The sequence below is a fragment of the Arachis ipaensis genome, chromosome B6 (genome assembly GCF_059453495.1).
Source record: "Arachis ipaensis isolate K30076 ecotype BB chromosome B6, ASM5945349v1, whole genome shotgun sequence".
Classification (NCBI taxonomy): Eukaryota; Viridiplantae; Streptophyta; class Magnoliopsida; order Fabales; family Fabaceae; genus Arachis; species Arachis ipaensis.
In genome coordinates this window covers 20,776,736-20,799,551 of record NC_142441.1, presented here as the reverse complement: position 1 = coordinate 20,799,551, position 22,816 = coordinate 20,776,736, and the positions used below count along the sequence as shown (strand labels likewise).

At 33.8% G+C, this 22,816-nt stretch overlaps 1 protein-coding gene across 2 annotated transcripts; it reads left to right on the top strand.

Moving 5' to 3' along the window:
* Nucleotides 1-212: 212 nt before the first annotated feature.
* On the top strand, nt 213-6,538 carry LOC107646107 (CDPK-related kinase 3). Of its 2 annotated transcripts, none has more exons than XM_088491786.1 (12): nt 213-478; nt 1,447-2,141; nt 2,794-2,924; nt 3,187-3,228; nt 3,508-3,616; nt 3,748-3,826; nt 3,979-4,275; nt 4,916-5,025; nt 5,403-5,510; nt 5,764-5,826; nt 5,977-6,144; nt 6,248-6,538. In XM_088491786.1, exons 2-12 carry the CDS (start codon nt 1,566-1,568, stop codon nt 6,380-6,382), a joined length of 1,818 nt encoding a protein of 605 aa, XP_088347912.1. In that variant the 5' UTR covers nt 213-478; nt 1,447-1,565; the 3' UTR covers nt 6,383-6,538. The 2 variants fall into 2 exon arrangements, with proteins under 2 accessions (XP_088347912.1, XP_016205789.1); XM_016350303.3 differs by lacking the exon at nt 213-478 and adding an exon at nt 939-1,343.
* The last annotated feature ends 16,278 nt before the right edge of the window (nt 6,539-22,816 follow it).

Here is a 22,816-nt window from a genome sequence, read left to right as displayed (position 1 = left end):
TTTTAATCACAATTTATGAAACTGATAGATAGACACAAACGTTCATATTATATGTGGACTTAGTAACAGTTGATTTTTTTTTGTTCCTTTTTTAATCTTTTATTGCAAGGTCAGATATTGAGCAACGAAACATTATCCTTTGTAGGAGGATTTAATAGTTAGTACATAAGTTAGTGAGGTCATATATTCAGATTCCACGAATAGCGTTAGCTAGCGTGGGAGTGAATGACCATTAAGGCATTAACAAAAAACAACTACTCCTCATTGTTGCATACAATTGGCATCATCCATACCCACCCACTGTATTTATATATGTCCTTTTTTGTCAAATTTTGCGGATAAATCTATTCCATTATATTTCCTTATTTCCTTTTCAATTAGTTGGTAATCAGAGGAAGTACTAGATATACTATTCCTTCACTAATTGATTCATCAAGCTGAATGAGGGGAAAGGAGATAAATACTTGATTTTTTCTTGGTATGTATGCAAATATTACCATGAAAATTATAGGTTAGACTAGTCATAATTTTAAGAGTGGCATGGAATACAACATTATTCATCAAGTTTTATCTAAATAGCTAATTGATGGAAATGCACACTTTTGAAAGTTGACCTTCGTTACTTTGTGAATACTTTTCTGAAATGTTGCCAATATAATTATTGTTAATCGCGTGATTCTTTTAATTCCATTCACATAAAACATCGTTCTATAAGCTACACATACTCTAAAGAAAAAAGAAAAGGAGACTCTTCTAGTTATGCATGTGTATCAAGGATTTCAATTTCTAGCATATTTCCTTTAGTTTAATTCGTTTTGTTGGTAGTAATCTTAAAGAAATTCGAGGCCTGTGAGTGTCCGAGATTATCGTAAAGTTGGATGAGAATTTTAAGTTAGTCGTACTGGTACCGACGGTGACTACTGAGAGTTGGATTGCAATGGCCGTACGTAGCAGCAGCAGGTAGATGAAGAAAGACGGGTTCTTTTATTATGCGCTATCAAATAATGGAGTATAGCTATCTCAAATGAAATCCTACCATTGAAATTTATTGATAGAAGACAAGTTGACAGCCATCGTGGAATCGGACGCATTCTTAATATTTTCCCGTACCCTACACCTACCTTCCTTCCCAGTTCCCAAACCCGCCACGTGTCACAGTTCATAAAGGCCAAATCAAAAGGGTAGCTTAGCTAAATACTAGCAAAAGACAAAATAGAACGGCCCTGATCAGGCGCAGATCTGCACTGCGAAGCTGGGGGCAATTCTCTTCACACTGAGACTCGGTGTAGCGGCTTTGTTTGTTTCTTTGCTATAAACACACACACACTTCAACAGCACACCATGTATTTGCTTTTCACTGTTTCTGTCTTTGTCTCACTCTCTGTCTCTTTCTCTCTCTACAACCCTACCTGACTCAAATTCTCTTATTTTATCGTTTTCCCGCAGTTAGATCTCTCCGCTCCGGTGCCTAGTCGGATCCGGGCCGTCGTTTCTGGACCGGCCCATGTCCGCCCTTTGACTCGGCCCAACCCAACAAACCGCACCGCCGCTGCATCTCTCTTCCCATGGGCCAGTGCTACGGCAAGCCCAATCCCACCGCCGGTAACCACCATGACGTCGACCCAGCCGCCGCAATTGAGGCCTCCGGGGAAGCATTTCGCTCCCCGCTCCCCTCCTCCGCCGCCACCAACGGCTTCCCGTCGGTGAAGTACACGCCGGCGCGCTCGTCCTCACATGCGAGCCCATGGCCAAGCCCGTACCCTCACGGCGTGAACGCCAGCCCGTTGCCGGGGGACGGGGTGTCGCCGTCGCCGGCCAGGGGGACTACGCCGAGGAGGTTCTTCAGACGGCCGTTTCCTCCTCCGTCTCCGGCGAAGCACATAAGGGCGTCGCTGGCGAAGAGGCTGGGGCAGGGTAAGCCGAAGGAGGGGCCGATACCGGAGGATCGAGGGGCGGAGGCGGAGGCGGTGGCTGAGCAGTCTCTTGACAAGAGCTTCGGTTATGGAAAGAACTTTGGAGCTAAGTATGAGCTGGGAAACGAAGTGGGGCGAGGGCATTTTGGTCATACCTGCTCCGCCAGGGTGAAGAAGGGTGAGCTCAAAGACCAGCTTGTTGCTGTCAAAATCATTTCCAAGGCCAAGGTACTCCAATTCCTGCCCCTTTTATGTATCATCCTTCTCTTTATATATTCTCTTTTTGAGTCTTCTACTTACTTCTTGTCCTAGTTGATTCTTAATTTATTTGTTTGTTTGTCTTGGATGGTTGATTGTGATTACTTTGGACTCTTATGATGGCATTTGGACAATTCAGGTTGAATTTTGTCAGTCTTTGGTTGATCCATTGCCGGGAATCTATGACATTCCAGCCATTGTCTTTGTCCCCTTTCGTTCCTATTGGATATTGAAATAGGAACTGGTTATAAAGTTACATGGAACGGAATGAAGTCTAGAAATTCCTGCCACAGTGGTTTTCTGAAATTTTTAATTCTGTAGCCCTTGATAAGAAAGCTATGCTGTTTTCCTTGTTGCGATTGAAACTGTTGTCGTTACTTTGATTTTACTTCTGTTTTTGTTGGACTTGCATTTGTTGCATTTGTTGCTTTTGCAATTTACAACAACAAGACTTCCGTCCCATACTTTTGAAATATCTTTAGAGAATATATCTCAAAATACATTTGTTATTTGGGTTGAATAATTTGGATTTTTATGCAACTATGCTATTTTTGCTTCATCCAGTTATAAAAGTTATGACTTATGACCACAATTAGTTGAATCAACGTGTTACTTATGGCAGATGACCACGGCAATAGCAATTGAAGATGTTCGTAGAGAGGTGAAGCTATTAAAAGCTCTATCTGGCCATAAGCATCTTGTCAAATTTTATGATGCTTACGAGGATGCCAACAACGTGTACATAGTTATGGAGTATGTATTATATCTTGTACAATCTTTCTTATGTTTTCTTTGTACATATCCTTGATTAGTGGGCTAGATTGAACTATAGATAGGAAATTGGTGCTCTTATACCCATTATTTTACTGTCAATATCTGTAGTTAATTTCTGGTTTTTCTGCTTCTACTCAACTAATATTTTGATGGTGGACATGGTAGGCTTAGTAAAAGATGATAATGTAGTAGCATGCATCTTCTAGTGATGCTTATTGATTTTATTTTATTTTTTTATCAGATTGTGTGAAGGTGGGGAGCTTCTTGACCGGATTTTGTCAAGGTTAGTGTTTCATTATCTTTGTAACTTTTGATTTTCTAGGAGGTTGAGTCTTGGGAAAATGGTAGGATTGCTGCCTTGTGACCTAGTGGTCACAGGTCCATGTTGTGAAAATAGTCTTTACTTGTGGGGGTATAGGTTATTTTTACAATCCCAACACTGCAGTCCATAACTTTAGGAGCCTCATATACTAAGTTGACCTTCCTTGATATTTGCGGAATTGCGGTTTTCAACTTGGTATGACCTTTTAATTTGATTGAGGAATGTTATCCTGTATTCTAGGGGGGGAAGATATACAGAGGAGGACGCCAAGGTTATAGTTTTGCAGATTCTAAGTGTAGTTGCTTTTTGTCATCTTCAAGGTGTTGTCCACCGTGACCTAAAGCCTGAGGTTTGTGCATTTAATATTTGTTCCTATTATTTGTAATGTTAACATCAAGTTTTAGAGTCTTCTTGGACTCAGTTATATAAGGATAAAACTAAATAATGTTGCTGATAACTTGTCTGCGTTAACTTTTATAGAATTTTCTCTTCACTTCAAGGAGCGAAGATGCTGATATGAAGCTTATAGATTTTGGTCTATCTGATTTCATCAGGCCAGGTAATTATTAGATTGATTCTTAACTTTAGTATTGTCCCACGTTGTCATTATCTATAAGATTACTGCGGCCTTTCGTTCATGCATCTTTAGATGTTGATATAAAGCCAATTCTCCTAAGTTTTCCTTTCATACATGTTGATATTCATATACAGATGAACGGTTGAATGACATTGTTGGGAGTGCATATTATGTTGCACCTGAGGTCCTTCACAGGTCATATAGTCTAGAAGCAGATATATGGAGTATCGGTGTTATCACCTACATCTTACTATGTGGAAGTCGGCCTTTCTGGGCTCGAACAGAATCTGGAATTTTTCGTGCAGTGCTCAGAGCTGATCCCAACTTCGATGATCTACCCTGGCCAACTGTGTCTTCAGAGGCTAAGGACTTTGTCAAAAGGCTCTTAAACAAGGATTACAGGAAAAGAATGACCGCTGTCCAAGCACTGAGTAAGTTTTGATACACTTTAGATTATTTATGGTTGGTTTTAGATTCTGTGTAATGTTCCTTTCTTGTTATCATGATATTATAATTTGTGGAAATTGGCAAACCAGGAATAGGATATTTTTTGGTACATTGCACCAAAAGAAATATGTATGTTTTTGTATGTAAAGAATAAGAATTTGATATTATTACTACGATTTGAATATATACTTCAATGTTGACGGTTGTGGAATTTCACATCCAATTATATTCTTCCTCGGGAAGTGGGAAAAAAAGATACAATTTTAGATAACTTTTTGTTTTTCTGGTATTTCTACATTATAGAAGTGCATTTTATGTTATGGTAGACTACCACAAGATAACTCAATCGACTATACTACATGTATACCAAAGTTAGACACCAGTATAAAATACATATTGGATTACAAATATATATTGAAAATAAATTAAATCCACACATGTATTTATACACAAATACATTGGTGGCTGATTTTAGTGGCTAATTTTGGTATACGAATAGCATTTTTGTATCTCAGTTGATTCCATTTGTAATACAAGATTAGATGTACATAATGGTAGATCTAGAGACCTGTTCATTGCAAATCGACTCAGGAAACTAATCAATGCGCACTTCTGTAACTGCAGCTCACCCTTGGTTAAGGGATGACAGTCGTCCTATTCCATTAGATATATTAATTTATAAACTAGTGAAGTCATATCTTCATGCGACTCCATTCAAGCGTGCAGCAGTGAAGGTATTGTTCATTTCCTCCCGTGAATAAGCATATGCTTAGATAATCTTTTTGTTCAGTTTCAGTTGGCAAATTTTTTAAAGATAAAATTGTAAAGGAAATGTTGTTTTTATTATTATATAACCTTGACAAATTTTTGTTAACTTTTTCAATTACAAATGAAAATGGGAAAGTAAAACATGTCTGCAGTGAGTTCATGTGCACTTTTTACTGAATAAATATATATTTTTTCCAATGTGCTGTTATTAATTTATACTACTTTCTAAACAGATATAGCACATGCTTATTTCATTTTATAAATATCAAACTGAAGATTTTATTGTATTCTTTCCTGCACAGGATACTAACTAATTCTTTTCCCCTTCACGTTGTTTATACAGGCCCTTTCAAAAGCCTTGACAGAGGATGAGTTAGTTTATCTTAGAGTACAATTCAGATTGTTGGAACCAAATAGAGATGGGCATGTCTCCCTTGACAATTTCAAAATGGTTATCTACTGCTTCACTATTAACTCTGCAAGTCTCGTTATGATTGATAATGTGGAGTTATATTTGTGTGTTGTGTGTGATGATCATATCATTCAGTAATCTTGCTAGCTTCTGCATATTTTTATTTATTCCATAGATATCAACATGAACATGTACTTCGAAAGGTTGTGGTTAATTGGTCATGCATTCCTCCATCATTTCTTTAGGACTTTTTCTGTCGTTATGATTAAGTTTTTAAATTTGAAATTTACAGGCTCTTGCTCGTCATGCCACTGATGCCATGAGGGAGTCAAGGGTTCTCGAAATCATACATGCGGTGAGCTATTCCCATTGCTTTGGAATTATTGAGCACACAAGTTCCAAGCTATGCTATTCATTTTTAAACGTTTTGCCCAAACAGCAAGAGTCTTCCTGCTACCCTAATCCCATATTCATTTTCTGGGTTGAATAATAATACTGTATGTAGATGGAACCACTTGCCCATAGGAAGATGGATTTCGAAGAATTTTGTGCCGCTGCTATTAGCACTTATCAACTGGAGGCACATGATAGGTGGGAAGATATTGCCAATACTGCTTTTGAGCATTTTGAGAGAGAAGGCAACCGTGTGATATCAGTTGAAGAGTTAGCAAGAGTAAGTGGTAGCAGTTTCTTTTCGTCATATTATTCTATTTCTTTTACCTCGGTTATTATAATTTATGCTTGTCTATGTTTTTTCCTTTATCGTGTGGCTTCAGGAGTTGAATCTTGGTCCTTCAGCTTATGCCATTCTCAAAGATTGGATACGAAATACTGATGGGAAGCTCAATTTACTTGGATATACAAAATTCTTACATGGCGTGACTCTCCGGTCAAACCCAAGACACCGATGACCTTAGACCTTTGGCATATAAAGGTAGGGAGAAAAGATCTTATAGGTTTATAGGAATTTAGTTTCTTCATTTTTTGTTTCTGGATGGGTGGGGGGAAAGAACAATGTGTATAAATGAGTGTGATAGCTGATATGGTATGAGGAAAGGTCGAGTCAATATTCCTGCTCTCTGCTCTCGCCCTATTTTGCAGTTTGCAGATACTATGTTTCTACGGGTTTGAGCCCGTAGCGTGCTTATTCATTTGTTTCCGAACGTTTCTAACCAGTACAAAAAATCAAATTCCAAGCAAGTTGCATCGTCCAATATGCGCTACAAGGAGATCATCGCTCTGTTCTACTTCACTCTAATTAAAGGCGCCCCCATATCTTCCCTCACATACATTATTAGTGTTGCAGTCAACGTCAATAAGTCCACTCATTGCTCCTTAGTGAAAACAAAAAGTAAAATCAAATTATTTCTCCTTTGACTCTTTTGCAGACCACCATGCAGCCTGCTCAAGACTTGTCAGAAAGCCTCCATAAAAAGGTAGAGATCCAAAAAGATCGATCACTGCTGCTTTTCTCAGAGAACGAACTCAACTATATTCCTAACATGCTCAATAATGGGCCCAACGTTTATCAGTGAAGTGTTCACAAAATTATTTTGTAAAAGAAAAAAAATTGAAACTTAAGTCAACAAAGTAAATTACTTAAACAAACCAGATATCGAAGAAGAGATGTATATACGTCTCTTTCTTAGGACTACGCGCTTGGAACTGGCGCTACATTTATTTGGTTACAACAACAGGTTACGACACAACACTAAGAATAAAACTTAAAAAAGAGACAAAAAATTATTTTTATATCTAGTTTGATGATAAATTAAGTATTAAAAAAAGGAGCCACTCAAATAAAGATGCCTAAAACATCTTTTTTTAAAGATGTTTTTCAGTAATTAAAATTTAACATATATAATCGATTAAATCATATTATTTTTGTCAAAATTAAGCTAGATAAATTGATTTAACCGAAAAAATGGTGAATCAAATCTTGAACTGGTCTAAATTAATATTATTTTTTTTTATAAAAAATGACTACAATACCTTTATATATTAATTTTAAAAATTCTAAATCCTAACCCTATGATAGAAATTTAGAAAAATAAAGGACTAAAATTTAGGATTTTCAAAATTAATATATATATATATATATATATAATAGAAGTATTTTAGTTATTTTCTATAATAGGATATTGTAGTCATTTTCTATAAAAAAATAATATTAATTTAGACCAGTTCAAGATTTGATTCACTATTTTTCGGTCAAATCAATTTGTCTAGTCTAATCTTGACAAAAATAATATGATTTAATCGATTATATGTGTTAATTTTTAATTATTAAAAAATATCTTTATAAAAAGACATTTTCAGCGTCTTTATGTGAGTAGCTCTCTTAAAAAATGCCAACTAACTATAATTCAAATGACATAGTCTCTCTATATTCACTTAGAGGTGATGAGTTCAAATCTCATTCCTAACTTTAAAAAAAAATTAAATATAAAAAAATAAATTATAAAAATTTAATTTATTTTAATTTTTTTATACGATAAATTTAAAAAGAAAAATATATCTATGTGTATATCTTATCTGTTAAATATAATTTTGTATTTCTATATTTCTGTTTTTAGTGTTCTGTGCAGCCCAGTTGAATAAATAAATAAATATAATCTTCCAAGGACACAAATATGAGGAGAAGAAGAATATATGATTGTATATTGTACCCACGAACTACTTCCTCAGTTACCGCAAAAACTCGTGGAGGGTAACTTATGGCTGGTCTTTTCTTTTTTACATAATTTCGAATAAATTATACAGTTTAGTTAGGGACACGTACATTTCAAACATATTTATTGACGTGTTACTATACTCTAGTTCGTCGCGCTTGATGATGGGAACCGGGGGAAGGCCATTCTATTATCTGCAGCTTTGGTACGGCATGAATATTGTTTAAAAAAAAAAAAAAAAGTCATCGAGAGAGAGAGAGAGAGATCCGAATCCCTATGGTTAATTGCCATTAGAAACTTGAGTTACAGAGACAGAGCTAGATATGGGAGGAGACTTATGCATGCACTACGCAGTATGCAGTTTGTTGCGATGTTCTCATTTGATGACAAACCTTACAGAACTGAATAAGACCCATTAATATCAGTGACTCACATGAAAATAACGACACTGTTTTTTTGTCCGTACTTACCGTCCATTTTTCCCTTCTTTCCCAGCAAAAAGGAGTGAACCCGCCTATTGTTATTCCAATGCCATTAAATGCCCACAAATTCTTCACCAAAATAAGGAAAAGAAGAGAAGCATATATATTTTTTCTACAGATGATACTAGAAAAAAAAAAAAAAACAGCCAGAAGTTATTTTCTAAGGGCCCCTTTTTCTTACCCTTTTTACTGTTGACGGTTCCTAACTCAACTGAAACTAAGAAAGTAGTAAAGAAAAGTTAAACCTAGCTAATTGCTAAATTACATTATGATCGATCGATGATGGTATGAGTAGGTGGTGGATCATGAGAAGCCAAAGCAGCGAGGAGAGTTGCGGTGGTTGGAGAGAGAGTCCCTATGAATGATGCCTTGAACATGCCTGAAGTGTTGGACATGGCAGGGGATGGTGATGGTGCCGCCCCTGTGGTGAAAACCGTACTCATCCTCGGCGTGCTTGAGAAGCTGCATGAAAAGAGGGTGGTTGAAGTAAATGAGTGGCACCACAAACCTCTCTTGCTTCTCTCCCTCCTGACCCACCTTTATCGCCAGACACCCCTTCGGCACCGACCTCTCTTTCTCTTGTCTCTTCTTCCCCATCTATCTTCTCTGTTCGTTCACTCACTCATCAGTATGAAAACAAGGGAACATATATAGCACTGTTTGCTCTCATGAAGCACTGTGTTATTGCACCATAAATACTACTATAAGACACAGCTTCTTGGAGAGATACATCCATTCTACACCGTCGATCTTGATGTGGAACTCGTGATGATTACATCTGGCATTGTGTGCGTAATCTCACACGAGTCCCTCTAGAATCTGATGCAATGGATCACACTTGTCATAATTAATAATCCTCATCCATATATATGCTAGTTAGCCCCACCATTCCTATAATTTCCAATAATTTCCAATTCAAATACTATAATTCTTCTGCACTTTCATTATATAATTAATCCAACTTCAAAACTAATATTAGAATATTAATTGGATGATCATGAGAAAACCATTTTATAAAAAGTTGATCATAAAAAATATATAAGTAATTAATTAGCCAAGGCACTTTCTTAATAATGACCTAATTAATAATAAAATAATGTTAGAAAACTAATATTTTAGTAACCAATTAGTATTTTTACCCATAATAATATTACGGAAATATAAAATTTTTAAAATTACGATCCATTTTGTTCTGGCAGCATAGATTATGCATGGCATAAAAAATTTATAAAATTAAACTACTTTACAAAAAAAATTGTAGGTTAACAAAAGTTACTGGCTAAGAAGACCAAGGTATTTGTAGATAAAAAATCAAATAATAAGATTTTTAGTTATTATTTTTATATGAAAAAGTCTAATTTTTTAGTAATAATTAATTTTAACATTCGTTATCTAAAATTTAAAACAATTTAATGTGTATACTTTTACATTTAATTAAGTGTTAAATCTATTACACAAATAGAAATAATTAATTTTTATACTTGCTATTTAAAAATAATATTTTTTTTCTCTATGTATATAAAAATATAATTAGATATTAGTATAATAAAATTATACTAATAATTATAAAATTAACTCAAAATTATTTTTTTTAAAATAATTGAATCTTGATTCTAATTTTTAATTATAACATTAGTATTCTCTCCAAATTATATGTAATAAATATTTAAAATAAGAAAAAAATATAGATTAAAAAGATAAGTGGTGAAAATTTAAAACTAAATAAAAAACTAAAAAACTATGTATATAATAATAATAATAATAATTTTTATTTGAATTATATTATTTTGTTAATTTTGTTTTCTGTAGAACAAAAAGATAGAAAAATAGAGAATGAAAGAAAAGAGAGAGAAAGATAAAGATGAAGAATGAGAGTGAGAGTGAGAATTTGTTAATTTTGGAAGAAAAAATTTATTTTAATTGTAAAAAAATATCAGATGATATATTTTAATTTGTCAAATTACTAATATAAAATATAAATTATATATAGAGAAAAAATAGTAGAGAGAAATAGAAAATTAGAGAGAGATAGATGAAAGAATTTAGGGAGTTTATTAATCTTGAAAAAAAATATTTTCTCTCAATTTTAATAAGAGAGTATCATGTGACACATTTGATTATTAAATTAGATAGTAATATATGATACATGTTATAGGTATATTTCAATTTCAATATTTCAATTTTAATTTTAATGCAATTAAAAAATGTCATGTTGAACATTTTGATTGTCAAATTAGTAATTAGTCATTGATATTGATAATGATATATAAAATAGATAGAGTGGTTGAAGGAATGAGAGAAATAGAGAAAGAAAGAGGGAGGAGGAGAGAATTCTTTAATTTTGGAGGGAATGATTTAATTTTAATTGTAATGAGGGAGTGACATGTGACATATTTTGGTTGTAAAATTAGTAAGGAAGAGGAAAAAATTCTTTAATTTTAGAGAGAAAGATTTAATTTTAATTATAATAAAAGAATAATATGTAGTACATTTTGGTTGTAAAATTAGTAAGGAGAAGAGAAAAATTTTTTAATTTTAGAAGAAAAATTTGATTCTAATTACAACGAAAAGATGACATATAACATATTTTAATTATAAAATTAGAGATAATAGAATATATAATAGATATAAAAGATTTCGATTAACATTATAACAGGTTCCTAAACGATTTTAGTATAAAATTTACTAAATAAATTTTATTAAGTTCAAATTTTCTAATAGAATTTTGAATGTTCTTATTTGTATGAGTTTGAATATATGCTTTTTTTTTTATTATTTTATCTGTTAGTTGTAATGTTAATGTTCGTTCCCAAACTTTCTCTCAAGGATAATACAAACGTACAAAATTTAAACAGTTTGTGTTTGCTGGTTCTCTACAGGATGTTTGGAAATCCGTGAAAATTTAATTTCCGTTAGAATTGAATTTAATTTCAGTATTTAAAATGAAAATAATTAAATTAATTTTAATAAAATTTAATTTAATTTTATATTTTTTTAAAATTAATTTTAACTCAAATATGTCTAATTTAAAATTTATTTAAAATTTAAAATATCTAAAATATTTTTATAATTCAATTAATTCTGTTTAATTTTTTTCGTTCAATTTTTTTTTCAATACCTCCTACTTTTCAACACACATTCTTTGTATCTCGCACCACTTTCAATCCCTTCTCTTCTCTTTTCTTTAACTCATTTAATCTATTATATCTATTATATATCTCTAATTTTACAATAAAAATATGTCACATGTTACTAGGAGTATTATCGGTTCAGTTTGGTTCGGTTTTGGACCAAAAACCAACCAAATTGATATGTTCGATTCTTACAGACACACAACCATTCGATTTGTTGCTTTTACAACAACCAAACCGAACCAACAGTAGTTTGGTTCGGTCGGTTTTTTCGGTTTTTAATTTCTAATGAGAAGAATATGAATCACAATAATTAGAAGTTTAAAATAGTCAATAAACTGAAATAATAAGAGTAAAACATTGAAATAGTTAGGGGTTAAGGTTAAAATGGTTAAAACATTGAAATGTATGCATATCTTCGGTTCGGTTCGGTTTCTATCGAGCCAACCGAAAACCGAACCGAACTGATCGGTTTTATCAGAAAAAAACAAAAAAAAATCGATTTTTTCGGTTTTCAAATCGGTTGTTGTAATTTTCGGTCCGGTTCGGTAACTTACACCCCTACATGTTACTTTCTTATTGCAATTAGAATCAAATGTTTCTCTCCAAAATTAAAGAATTCTCCTCTTCTCCTTACTAATTTTACAACCAAAATGTGCCACATATCACTCTCTCATTGTAATTAAAATTAAATATTTTAATCCAAAATTAAAGAATTTTTTCCTCTTCCTTACTAATTTTACAACCAAAATGTGCCACATGTCACTCCCTCATTGCAATTGAAATCAAATCTTTCCTTCCAAAATTAAAGAATTCTCCCCTCCTCCCTCTTCCTTTTTCGATTTCTCTCATTTCTTTAACTACTCTATCTATTTTATATATTATTATCAATATCAATGACTAATTACTAATTTGACAATCAAAATGTTCAACATGACATTCTTTAATTGCATTAAAATTGAAATATTAAAATTAAAATATACATATATTATGTTTCATATATTACTATCTAATTTAATAATCAAATGTGTCACATGACACTCTCTTATTAAAATTGAGAAAAAATATTTTTTTTCAAGATTAATAAACTCCCTTCCTAAATTCTCTCATCTATCTCTCTCCAATTTTCTATTTCTCTCTACTATTTTTACTCTATATATAATTTATATTTTATATTAGTAATTTGACAAATTAAAATATGTCATCCGATATTTTTTTACAATTAAAATAAAAAATTTTCTTCCAAAATTAACAAATTCTCACTCTCACTCTCATTCTTTATCTTTATCTTTCTCTCTCTTTTCTTTCATTCTCTATTTTTTCTATCTTTCTATTCTACAGAAAACAAAATTAACAAAATAATATAATTCAAATAAAAATTATTATTATTATTATTATTATATACATAGTTTTTTAGTTTTTTATTTAGTATTATTTATTATTTATTATTTAAATATAATACTATATTAATAAAGAATATAATTATCCACTACAAATTTTAATTCATTTGATAAATATTTTAAATACTGGAATTGAATTCAATTTATAATTTTACTAATTCATTTTAAATACTAAAATTTAATTTAATTTTGACTAAAATTAAATTAATAGAGTTTAATTCAATTCTATAATATTAAGAGTTTTCAAACAGGCTGTTAACATTCAGATGCTCTTAACAAGGCCCTAAATAATAAAATCTCTAATTCGGAAAAATCTTAAATACCAAAAATTTTGATTCATTGTATTTATATTTATTAAATAGGTAATTCTTCAATGTGTTTAATTGTATTTAAAAGTTATAGAAAATTGGGAATAAATTCTCTGAATTGTTAAAAAAAATTGAGAAAATAAAATATGATCTCTAATCTTTCATTGTTTTCTCTCTCATATTTATTCTTAATCCCACTTATAAAATTAATAGTGGAAGATCACACTTTATTCTCTCAATTGTTATAAAAAAAATTGAGAAGATCCATTCCCTAAAAAATTCACATGAGATTCAATACCATGTATGTACGTGTAATGGACAAATCCAAAAATATTATAAACAGAGCCCAAAAAGAAAAATAAGTAAGGGTAAAGTCATAAATAACTAACAATGGATAATTAGATGTTATGATTATCAGCACGCAATCAAAGGGCTAATAATAAAGAAAATAATAAATTCCATAAATATTCAATAAATATAAAAGATTACTGAATCAACAAAGTAAATCGTAGAAACGGAAAGTGATACGGACAATATTATTAAAAAGAAAGGTAGAATCATAAGAGATACATATTCTAGTAAAAAGTCAATAGCTAATTTAAGTACAAGAGTATTTTTGTAGGTTGTCTTTCCGGCTTAGTTCGTAATTTAAAGAAGTCAGATTCTTAACAACTTCTTAGTTCAGTTTCCAACATTCTGGTACGAACATTTGGCACCGTCTATGAAGAATCTAGCCTTGAATTATGATCGAAAAAGAAGATACTCATTTGAAAGATCCTCCCGTTACTCTTAACAAAGAAAAGACAGATCGTGACGACGGGCGTGAGACTGACGTGACCATTGACCAAGATGAAGGGATCAACTTCAGAATCAAAGTCCTCTTGGTTTCATTCAAGAGGAACCAAGAACGTAACGGAATAATGATGGAACTCGATTTGCTAAATTTGGAAATGATTACATGCATGCTATATAAGATATGACGCATCACATTTAGGAACTTGAATGTCAATTAGTGGAGAGATTGAGCATGTCTAGGTCTAGAACTTGAACTTGGATATTCCTTTTCTTTGGCAACAATTTTAGCTTAGAAATTAGGGATTTTCTTTTCGACATCTCCAACAAAAGCAGCCAAGCGAAGAAGCATTCATTGAATTCTGGGAAGAGTATCTTCAACTGGCATTTTCAATAGATCCAACTCGGTTTTCTCAGTCAGTAAAACGGAATTTATGAAGTCAGATGAACATAATTTCTTTTTTTAGTATGCACCCAAAGGATCTTGGATCTTGAGCACTAATAAGTGATTGTACTTAGGCTTTGCCTTTTTCTTTCTGTTTCTTTTTTGGTGTAGAGTGAGCACCTATGATCTCAATCTCGGGACCAATTTTTTGAAGCCCTGGAAGAGGAAGATTGCTCAGGGTTGCAAAAAGATGAGATTCTATCTCGACCAGCTTCTGTGTTGATTGGAGCAGAACCAGCAACGCCATCCTCCTTCTCATTGCAACGATAGCATTAAGACCTCCCACCATGTCAACTAGGAAGCAAGTAAGGAAAGATATTAATATACGACAAAGCATTAAAGTAATAAAAGACGTAAAGTCATAAATGTGCATTATCGTAAAATATTACCAACAACATTCATGGAAGCATGTTCGTCAGCTAAGATCATTCTAAGACTTAAAGATTTTTCATTCCAAAACTCTAGAAGGACATGGATAGTGTCACGTTCTTCTAGACTTACCTCAAAAAGACAAAAATCTCTTATCACAGACTCCAAAAGGTATTGTTAAATTAAAAAAGCGAAAAAATACTCTCATTGGCACAAGGAGATTAAGAAAAGAGCAGAAGAGTTCGAAACCCAAGATAATCACCCAGCTATTGGAATGCAATTGAGAATGCACACATCCACAATTCTTAAGCACATTTTTTTGAAACTCGAAAAAGGGGATACGAACACCTAAGAGAGTAAATAAGATCTCATACATTCACATCCAATTCAGTTCAGTGGCAGCATGATGGTTAATGAGGCAAAGGCAATCTTCCTGGCCCGAGATTGAAAATACGTAAACATTCCTGAGATCAGAGTTAAACATTACTTCCGATTCCTTTAACTCATCAAGACGTCCTTGAGTAAGAGTTGAAGGAGTTGATTTCATTTACTCTAAAATTCAAAAGTATAAATTTTTTTATTAAATTTTTTATTAAATAAGAATGAATTTAGTTTAGGGTAGAAGTTAGAATAATTTAGAGTCGAATTTAAGTAAAGTAAGTTAACTTTTACTAACTTCGATTCTGTTTTAGGATTTTCCTTTTTGTTTGAATGTTGTGTAGCGTTATCGTAGGCTGTTCGTGCTGCTTATATATATGGGTTGTTCATACAGTACCGAAGTTAATTTTCTATCTCTAAACTTGTTGAATTATTTATGTTTTACGTCGGACTTACTTTTTCTATGATAGAGTTTTAAGATGAAAGTAGGAGAAGGTCTCCTAGTGGCGCATTCTCAAAACCCTTATTTGCTGAAAAATTACAAAATAATAAGGGGTTGCACACTAGAATGGCTAGGATTTCATGTTTGCTTAAATTTTTGTTTGTTTTAATATATGCTTGTAATTGTTTAAACTGTAAAAACTAAAAAAAATTTGTGTTAGAGGACCTTGAATTTAGGGAGAACTTTACCGAATTTTTGTTATAATTGTTTAAAGACGTATTTGATTTGTAAAAGTTGAAAACTACATTTCGTAGAGGTCGTTAATTATAGCCGAAAGTTTGTCAAAATTTATAAAGAATTTAAAACCATGTAGTCGTTGTTTGTTTTACTAATTATTTGTTTCTAGTAGAGATGACCAGCAAAGGTAGTCTCGGGAGTCATCCTTGTGGTCAGGGTAGAGAGCGGGTGACTCAAACCCCCCGACTACCCAGTCGCCCTCTACATTCGCTACACCTTCAACTTCGTAGGCATAGGCTTCAGGGTACCTGCCTTTCATCATGGTCTCAAATCCAAATTATCGGGGTCATGCAACTGTTGCTCCTCCTCTATCTGAGCCAGAGTGGACTCCTCTACCTCTTCAATAGACCCCAACATCCTTGCCACCTCTTGTGGCCAGCCCCATAGCAGTGCTAGCTTCCTCACATGGATCCCAGCCAGATCCTACAAAAATGCAGGTCACTAAGATGCTGATTTGGCCTAATAGCATGACTAGGTAAACATTAAACTTCTTTAATTTGTATATTCTATTTATATTTGATTCTCCTTTAATGTATATTTTTTAATAAATGTAAATTATCTCATCGTATTTGCACCAGAGAATAACGCTTGTACACAGGAGTGTACAAACGTTATCAAATTGCTCTACGACCACCATTGGCCTAGTTACGAGAAAGTTTTTCGCTTAGGTCAGAGATAGACAGTTTGACAAGTGGGTGATAAATTAGTTATTCAACGTTAATTAATTTTAATTATGGTTTTAATTACTTTTTCCCTACTTTTTAACCATCTATTATTTCATTACACAAGACAAATTCATATGAGATGAGGCCTACGACAAGATGATTAAGAAACTCTTCCACCACCGCATGGCAAAGCATCTTCAGTAGATGTTAGAGGACTTGCGAATAAGGAGGGACCACTTGATGCAGTGCCTTTGACCCTACATTAAGGAGGCCATGTATGTGTACTGAAAAATGAATGAGGATTTCAAACGTCGTTAGGCCACGAATAAGGCCAACAGGGCGTCGGCCAATGCGTCGAGGTACACAAGGATTTTTGCCACGATTATGAAGACAAGGGCCAAGATGGTATAATTTCTTTACATATGTTTAGCCCATTTTATCTTTGTTTCTTTTGTTAAGTGTCAGTTTTTGTAACATGCTTATCTAATATATGTAGACAAAGTCCTTGCAGCGTCCTGTTTTGATGCTGGAGATCTTCAAGCAAACTCACACACTCTAGGAGAAAAGGGAGATGTTTGCTAATCAGTAGTTCACAGACTTTTAGGTCCAAAATCTGACAGTAAAGTATTACCGGCGAAATTTATACCGTCAGATTTTGTCCGCTGATAAGTTTGATGGTAATAATGTTTTACTGTCAAATTTTTTTGACAATTTCGCAGGTATTTCCAATGGTTTTCGACATTTTTTGGGAGTTTAAATCCCCAAAGTAGTCTCCCAGATTCGACCCGTGCACCAAATTCACATCTGAGATTCTAATTGCACTATTTTGGTCCCTTAAATTGTACTTCAAGCTACATACAAGTCCCTAAGAAGATTTCTTGCGTGACTTAGCAATTGGACTGTTGATCTGGTATAGCCACTGCCATGTGGGATGTTTTAATGGCTAGCTGACGTGGCTCTGGAAGTACGATTCTCCAATTTAGTCTCTGCCCCTTTTTTATGAACCCTAAAGCTTTTTCGTTTTCTCTTTTTTTTTTTTCCTTTTTGTCCTCCTCTTCTTCTTCTTTTGTCTATAGAAACAGTCGACCATGATAGGCAATGAGAGTCACATTGCATCGAGCTCAAATGGTCATCGTCGATAGGAAACTGGACAAGAAACATGGCACGAAAGAGGCATGGGGCAGGTTTCAGATTAGTGCGGATGTGGATGTCGCCCTGTACTCATGTGGTAAAGGACAGAGACACACCCGAATAAGCCATTTTTTGGGTTTCCTAACTATAATGTGAGTGATGCTAGTCCATGTATTTTAAGTTTTATGTTATTAGTCGATAATTTGTAATCTAGAAGCTTACCTACAGACAAGTAGAAAGAAATGGTATTGGTTATTCATTTGGGCAAATTCAGTGTAAGAGGAGTTGGGTGAAAAAGGTGATGTAGGAAATGAGGACGGTGAAATAAAAATGAACTTTGCATGGAGGCTTGGAAAATTAGAAATAGATTTTAGAAATCTAAAATTCATACGCCAAATTTTGGATTTGGGGTTCTTGGTAATTGTTGTATTTGTAGTAATGATGGTGTTAAAGAGTTGAGAAGATGTTGGTAAATTGAGTGAAATAATGTCAATGTAATATGCATCACAATGAATGAAATTATTTCGGGTGTATGTTATGTGTTGTGACTTCTCAGACTTTTTTATTCTGTAATTGCTATGTCAACTAATGTAAAATGAACACACAATATTGGTTAAAAAAAAAGGAAGATTCCAACCATTCATAGCATCCATAGTTTTACAAAATACTAAATAACTTAACATATTTGTTAGAGACTAAAACTAACAACATGAACAAAGAGGCTCAAAGTGAGCAATGTCACAATTTTTAAATAAAATGAAGGCAACCCTAATACTATGTAGAGTAGTCTTAAATTTTACTTCTTTCGTAGGTGGTTGAATCTCGGAGTGGGTACAAACTTCATGAAATTTGCAAAGCATGAGGTAGTTGTTGAACTCGATCCCTTCGTTGAATTTGATGTTGCAGATGGTGATGGAGGAGGTGATTTTTGTCTAGGTGCCAACTTTACAGGTCTTGTGGGTGGTTTAGTTGCTGCTTCAGGTAACTACACTAAAGACAAACAAGAATGAAAAACCCAAACAAATAAGCAATTATCAAAGGAGTTGGAAGACATGTAGTGAACAATGATTAGTAAACCTTTTCAGATTCTTCTTGTTCATATACGTTGGCTGTAACAACTCTATCTTTAAAGCCCAGGAAATATTTGTAGCAGTAGCAGTAGCAGTAGTTGTTGCAATAGCAGTGGCTTCAGTTGTAGAATTAGCAGGGGCAGTAGCTGTAGCAATGGTATTCACAGTATCATCATTCTTAGGATCTTTTGCAGCCTTTGCAGCTGGAGCAACATCCACAAGTCTCTTTTTTCTGCACCGTCTCTTGGTATGACTCTTTTACAGACAGTACTTGCAAGTGAATGGTCGTCACTGCCTCTTCATGGGTGTACTTGTCTTGGACTTCTTTTGTAAACTAGTGCTTTCATCTGCATCTTTCTCCTCTTGGTTTGAAGCTTCCTTGGCTTTCTCTTGACCATTGGTGCAAAAGACCTATTTATAATCACTTTATTTCCAAAAGGGCTAGCCAGGAATAGGGTTTATGTGGTACTTGTATGTTTCTTTGTAAGACTCTATTGTTAACAACTTATGACAAAAGTCCTCTGGGTACTTGTTTACCCTAGCAAGTGCAGCATATGCATGAACACAAGGGATCCCTGCAAATTAAATTTATTTACATTACTAGACAAAGATGTGATCAAAATAATAATGACGACAAAATAATTATTGAAATAAAGCATGCTATATGTTAAAAAATATAATCTATTATCATCCAAAATCGGCAAGTACATAGTCTTTTTCCCAGGTCAACCACATGGTTTGTAGACTGTCCATGTACCTCAAATTTTTCATAGCCTGTATCTCTAGTCCAAATGGGATGCCAGTTTTTAGACTCCTTACTTAATTTCTCCAGTCTGCTTTTGATCACTGGTGGTATTATGCCGACATGATTTTCCATTTGACCTTGTTCTTAGCCATAGTCCTCATGACGAACATTCTCACCTATTCTAGTAGAGTGATAATAGGCTTGTCCCTTACTTCCTTTATCTTTGAATCAAATACTTCACAAACATTGTTACAAATGGAATCCAACTTTGGCTTGTGACTGAATTGTAATCTTGTCCAAGCCTCCCTGGGCCACTTATCCAGATATGCCCATGCATCCTTATTCAGCCTCTTGATCTTGTCCATATGTGCCTTGAACTCTTGAAAAGTAGTTGCACGTGCACAATCCCACAATAATCCCTCAATTCCAAATCCTTCCATTGCTTGTTGAAATTTTACCATAAATGTCACACACGAAAATAGCGATGCACCTCAGATATTACCTCTTTCATTGCAGGTATCATACCCTACAGATATCAGAGTTCAGAATCATGCAACAAATCATTTACAAAAATTCATCATTATAGTCCATATGTTTATAATACGTCACCATAATAGTCTCTAACTTTACAATACTTCACCATAATAGTCCTTGACTTTACAATACTTTAACCATAATAGTCCCTGACTTTACAATACCTTAACCATAACAGTATTTTAGATACACCTATGTGCATGTAGATTCAACCTTAAATCATACTATCACTAACTTATACCAATAATATTACAAGTGTATAAGCATTTATGAAAAATTAATGAAGTTGAATGAGTATCTTTTGCATATTAGAAATGAAGATCCATCCATGTGTCTTATAGTCACCAAGATCTTTATGTAGCAATTCTAAGAACCAGTTCCAGTTCTCCTTATTCTCCACATCCACAATTATCCATGCAATGACATAAATGTGATGGTTATCATCCTATCCAATTACAGATAGGATTTGTCCTCCAAACACAGTCTTCAAAAAGGCACCATCAAGTCCAATTAGTGGACGACACCCATTCTTAAAATCACTTTTGCATCCATTTAAACAAACGTACATCTTCTGAAAGATTACATCACCATTTGGTAAAGGCTTTGTGCATATCTAAATGGTGGAAGGTAGGTTGGTCTTCAACAGCGTTAAACTGTAATTTTTGACTAATTTGTGCCTTCTCATTACCATAAACCATGTTTCTAGCATCAACAAGTCTCCTTGATATTGAATTCCTATTAAGTGACAAATCGTACTTGGTTTTGAAGAATGTTGTAGCTTCATAGTGCCTAAAATTGGCATATTTTCTCACTTTCTTTACCAACTTACTAGCCACCTAATTTTTGTTTGCTGCTCTATTTTTATCCTCTCTTGGACAAGTATGATCATCCATAAATGTCTTCACTTGCCAGCAACTATCCTCATGATTCCTGAAAGCATAAATCACCCACTTGTAGTCCTTTACCTTACACACCGCCCTAACCCTTTTGCTATCATTCTTCTTGAATCTAATACGCCTTCCTTCTTGGATAGTAAACTCCTTTATCATCTCCTTGAAGTCCTATTCAGAGTTGAACTTCATGCTCACTTCTAGCAACCTCCCTAAATAATGAGAAAACTTCTTTGGGTTCTTCCTCCTCATTTAGCTCATCCTCAGAATTTGGTAGAGTTTTCATCTCCAAAGAGTGCCATGAATTAGCACCATCAAAATCAGTGCCCATATCATATGCATCATAGAGATCACCCCTTGCACTCCCCACAAATCCAAGATCAACTTCAGCATTAGAAACTTCCTCTACAAACGCATGATCTTCCACACATATACTCACCTTCCCTTTACCCTTTCCATTATCATTCTCAACCTTCCTACTCAAATTAACTTCCCTCCTTTTATTCCTAGAGGAAGGAATTTTGTCTCCAACATCTGAATCAGTGAAACTATCTTCAAGTACTAGTTTATACGGCTAATCTTCTGTACTCTTAGAGCTATCATGAGATTCTGAATTAGAAGAGAGCAATATTTGGGGTATCCTCTCTAACTTTGATTCTGGTCCAACTTTCACTGAACCCTTAAGGGTGAAATATCTCAAGTAGTACTTCTTCAATTTGGTCACTTTATCTTGTGTTGGTTTTGGGACTGTCTTAGGCTTAGGCTTCGATTTCAAATTTACATTCTTAAGCTTAGAAACTATTTCTTTTGGTAGGGGCTTGGAACTAGGGATAGGATCTGATGTGTTAGCAGCTTCATGAGTAGGCTTAGCATCACCAATTGGTTTGTTCATATTCAATGGAGTTGGCTTTTCGATAGTTTTGGGACAAGGATTTAGGATGGTGGTGGATTTTGACTTAGCTTACTCCCCAAGTTTCCTTACTTGGTCATCAAAGTACACCATAACCTCCCTCCCTTCTAGTATTTTAGGTGACGAAACCTCATGTTGAACGTACACATCAATAAGACCATTATTTCATTCATCAAAAGAACACATCTCCCTTATCTCATAATCACTAATTAAGCACCTCAACCCCACTTCCAAGCTCCTTCCAGGTACAAGCCACCAAACTTCCTTCACTTTGTCATAACCTAACTCTTTGAAGTAATTTCTCATGTAGAAAACATCCAATCTGTCCACGACAACCTCACCCAAGCAATGCTTGTTATCAGGATAATAACCCAACCTCTCATCCTCAGCTTTCTCAAAATTTTTCCTATGATGAAATATTATATCCAACATTGCATCCATCTGCATCAACAAACAAAAAAAAAAAATACTTAAAAGAGATGAAACTAAGAAAAAAAATAAAAGCAGCCTTCATGAAATTTTTCTATTGTATTCAACAAAAATAGAGCACCCAAATTCCATTGTAACATATGAAGAACAAAATTTCTAATAACAAAAGTCTCCCTGAAATCACGAATGAAAACAAAAAAGGTACCGTAAACAATAACTCGAACGAATAATGATAAATCAGCCAGAAATTTTTTT

Excerpts from the sequence above, each read along its gene's own strand:
- LOC107646107 (XM_088491786.1), top strand. The coding sequence starts at position 1,566 with ATGGGCCAGTGCTACGGCAAGCCCAATCCCACCGCCGGTAACCACCAT. Across the intron at positions 2,142-2,793 it reads AAATCATTTCCAAGGCCAAG|ATGACCACGGCAATAGCAAT; the intron begins GTACTCCAATTC and ends TACTTATGGCAG. Across the intron at positions 6,145-6,247 it reads CAGTTGAAGAGTTAGCAAGA|GAGTTGAATCTTGGTCCTTC; the intron begins GTAAGTGGTAGC and ends GTGTGGCTTCAG.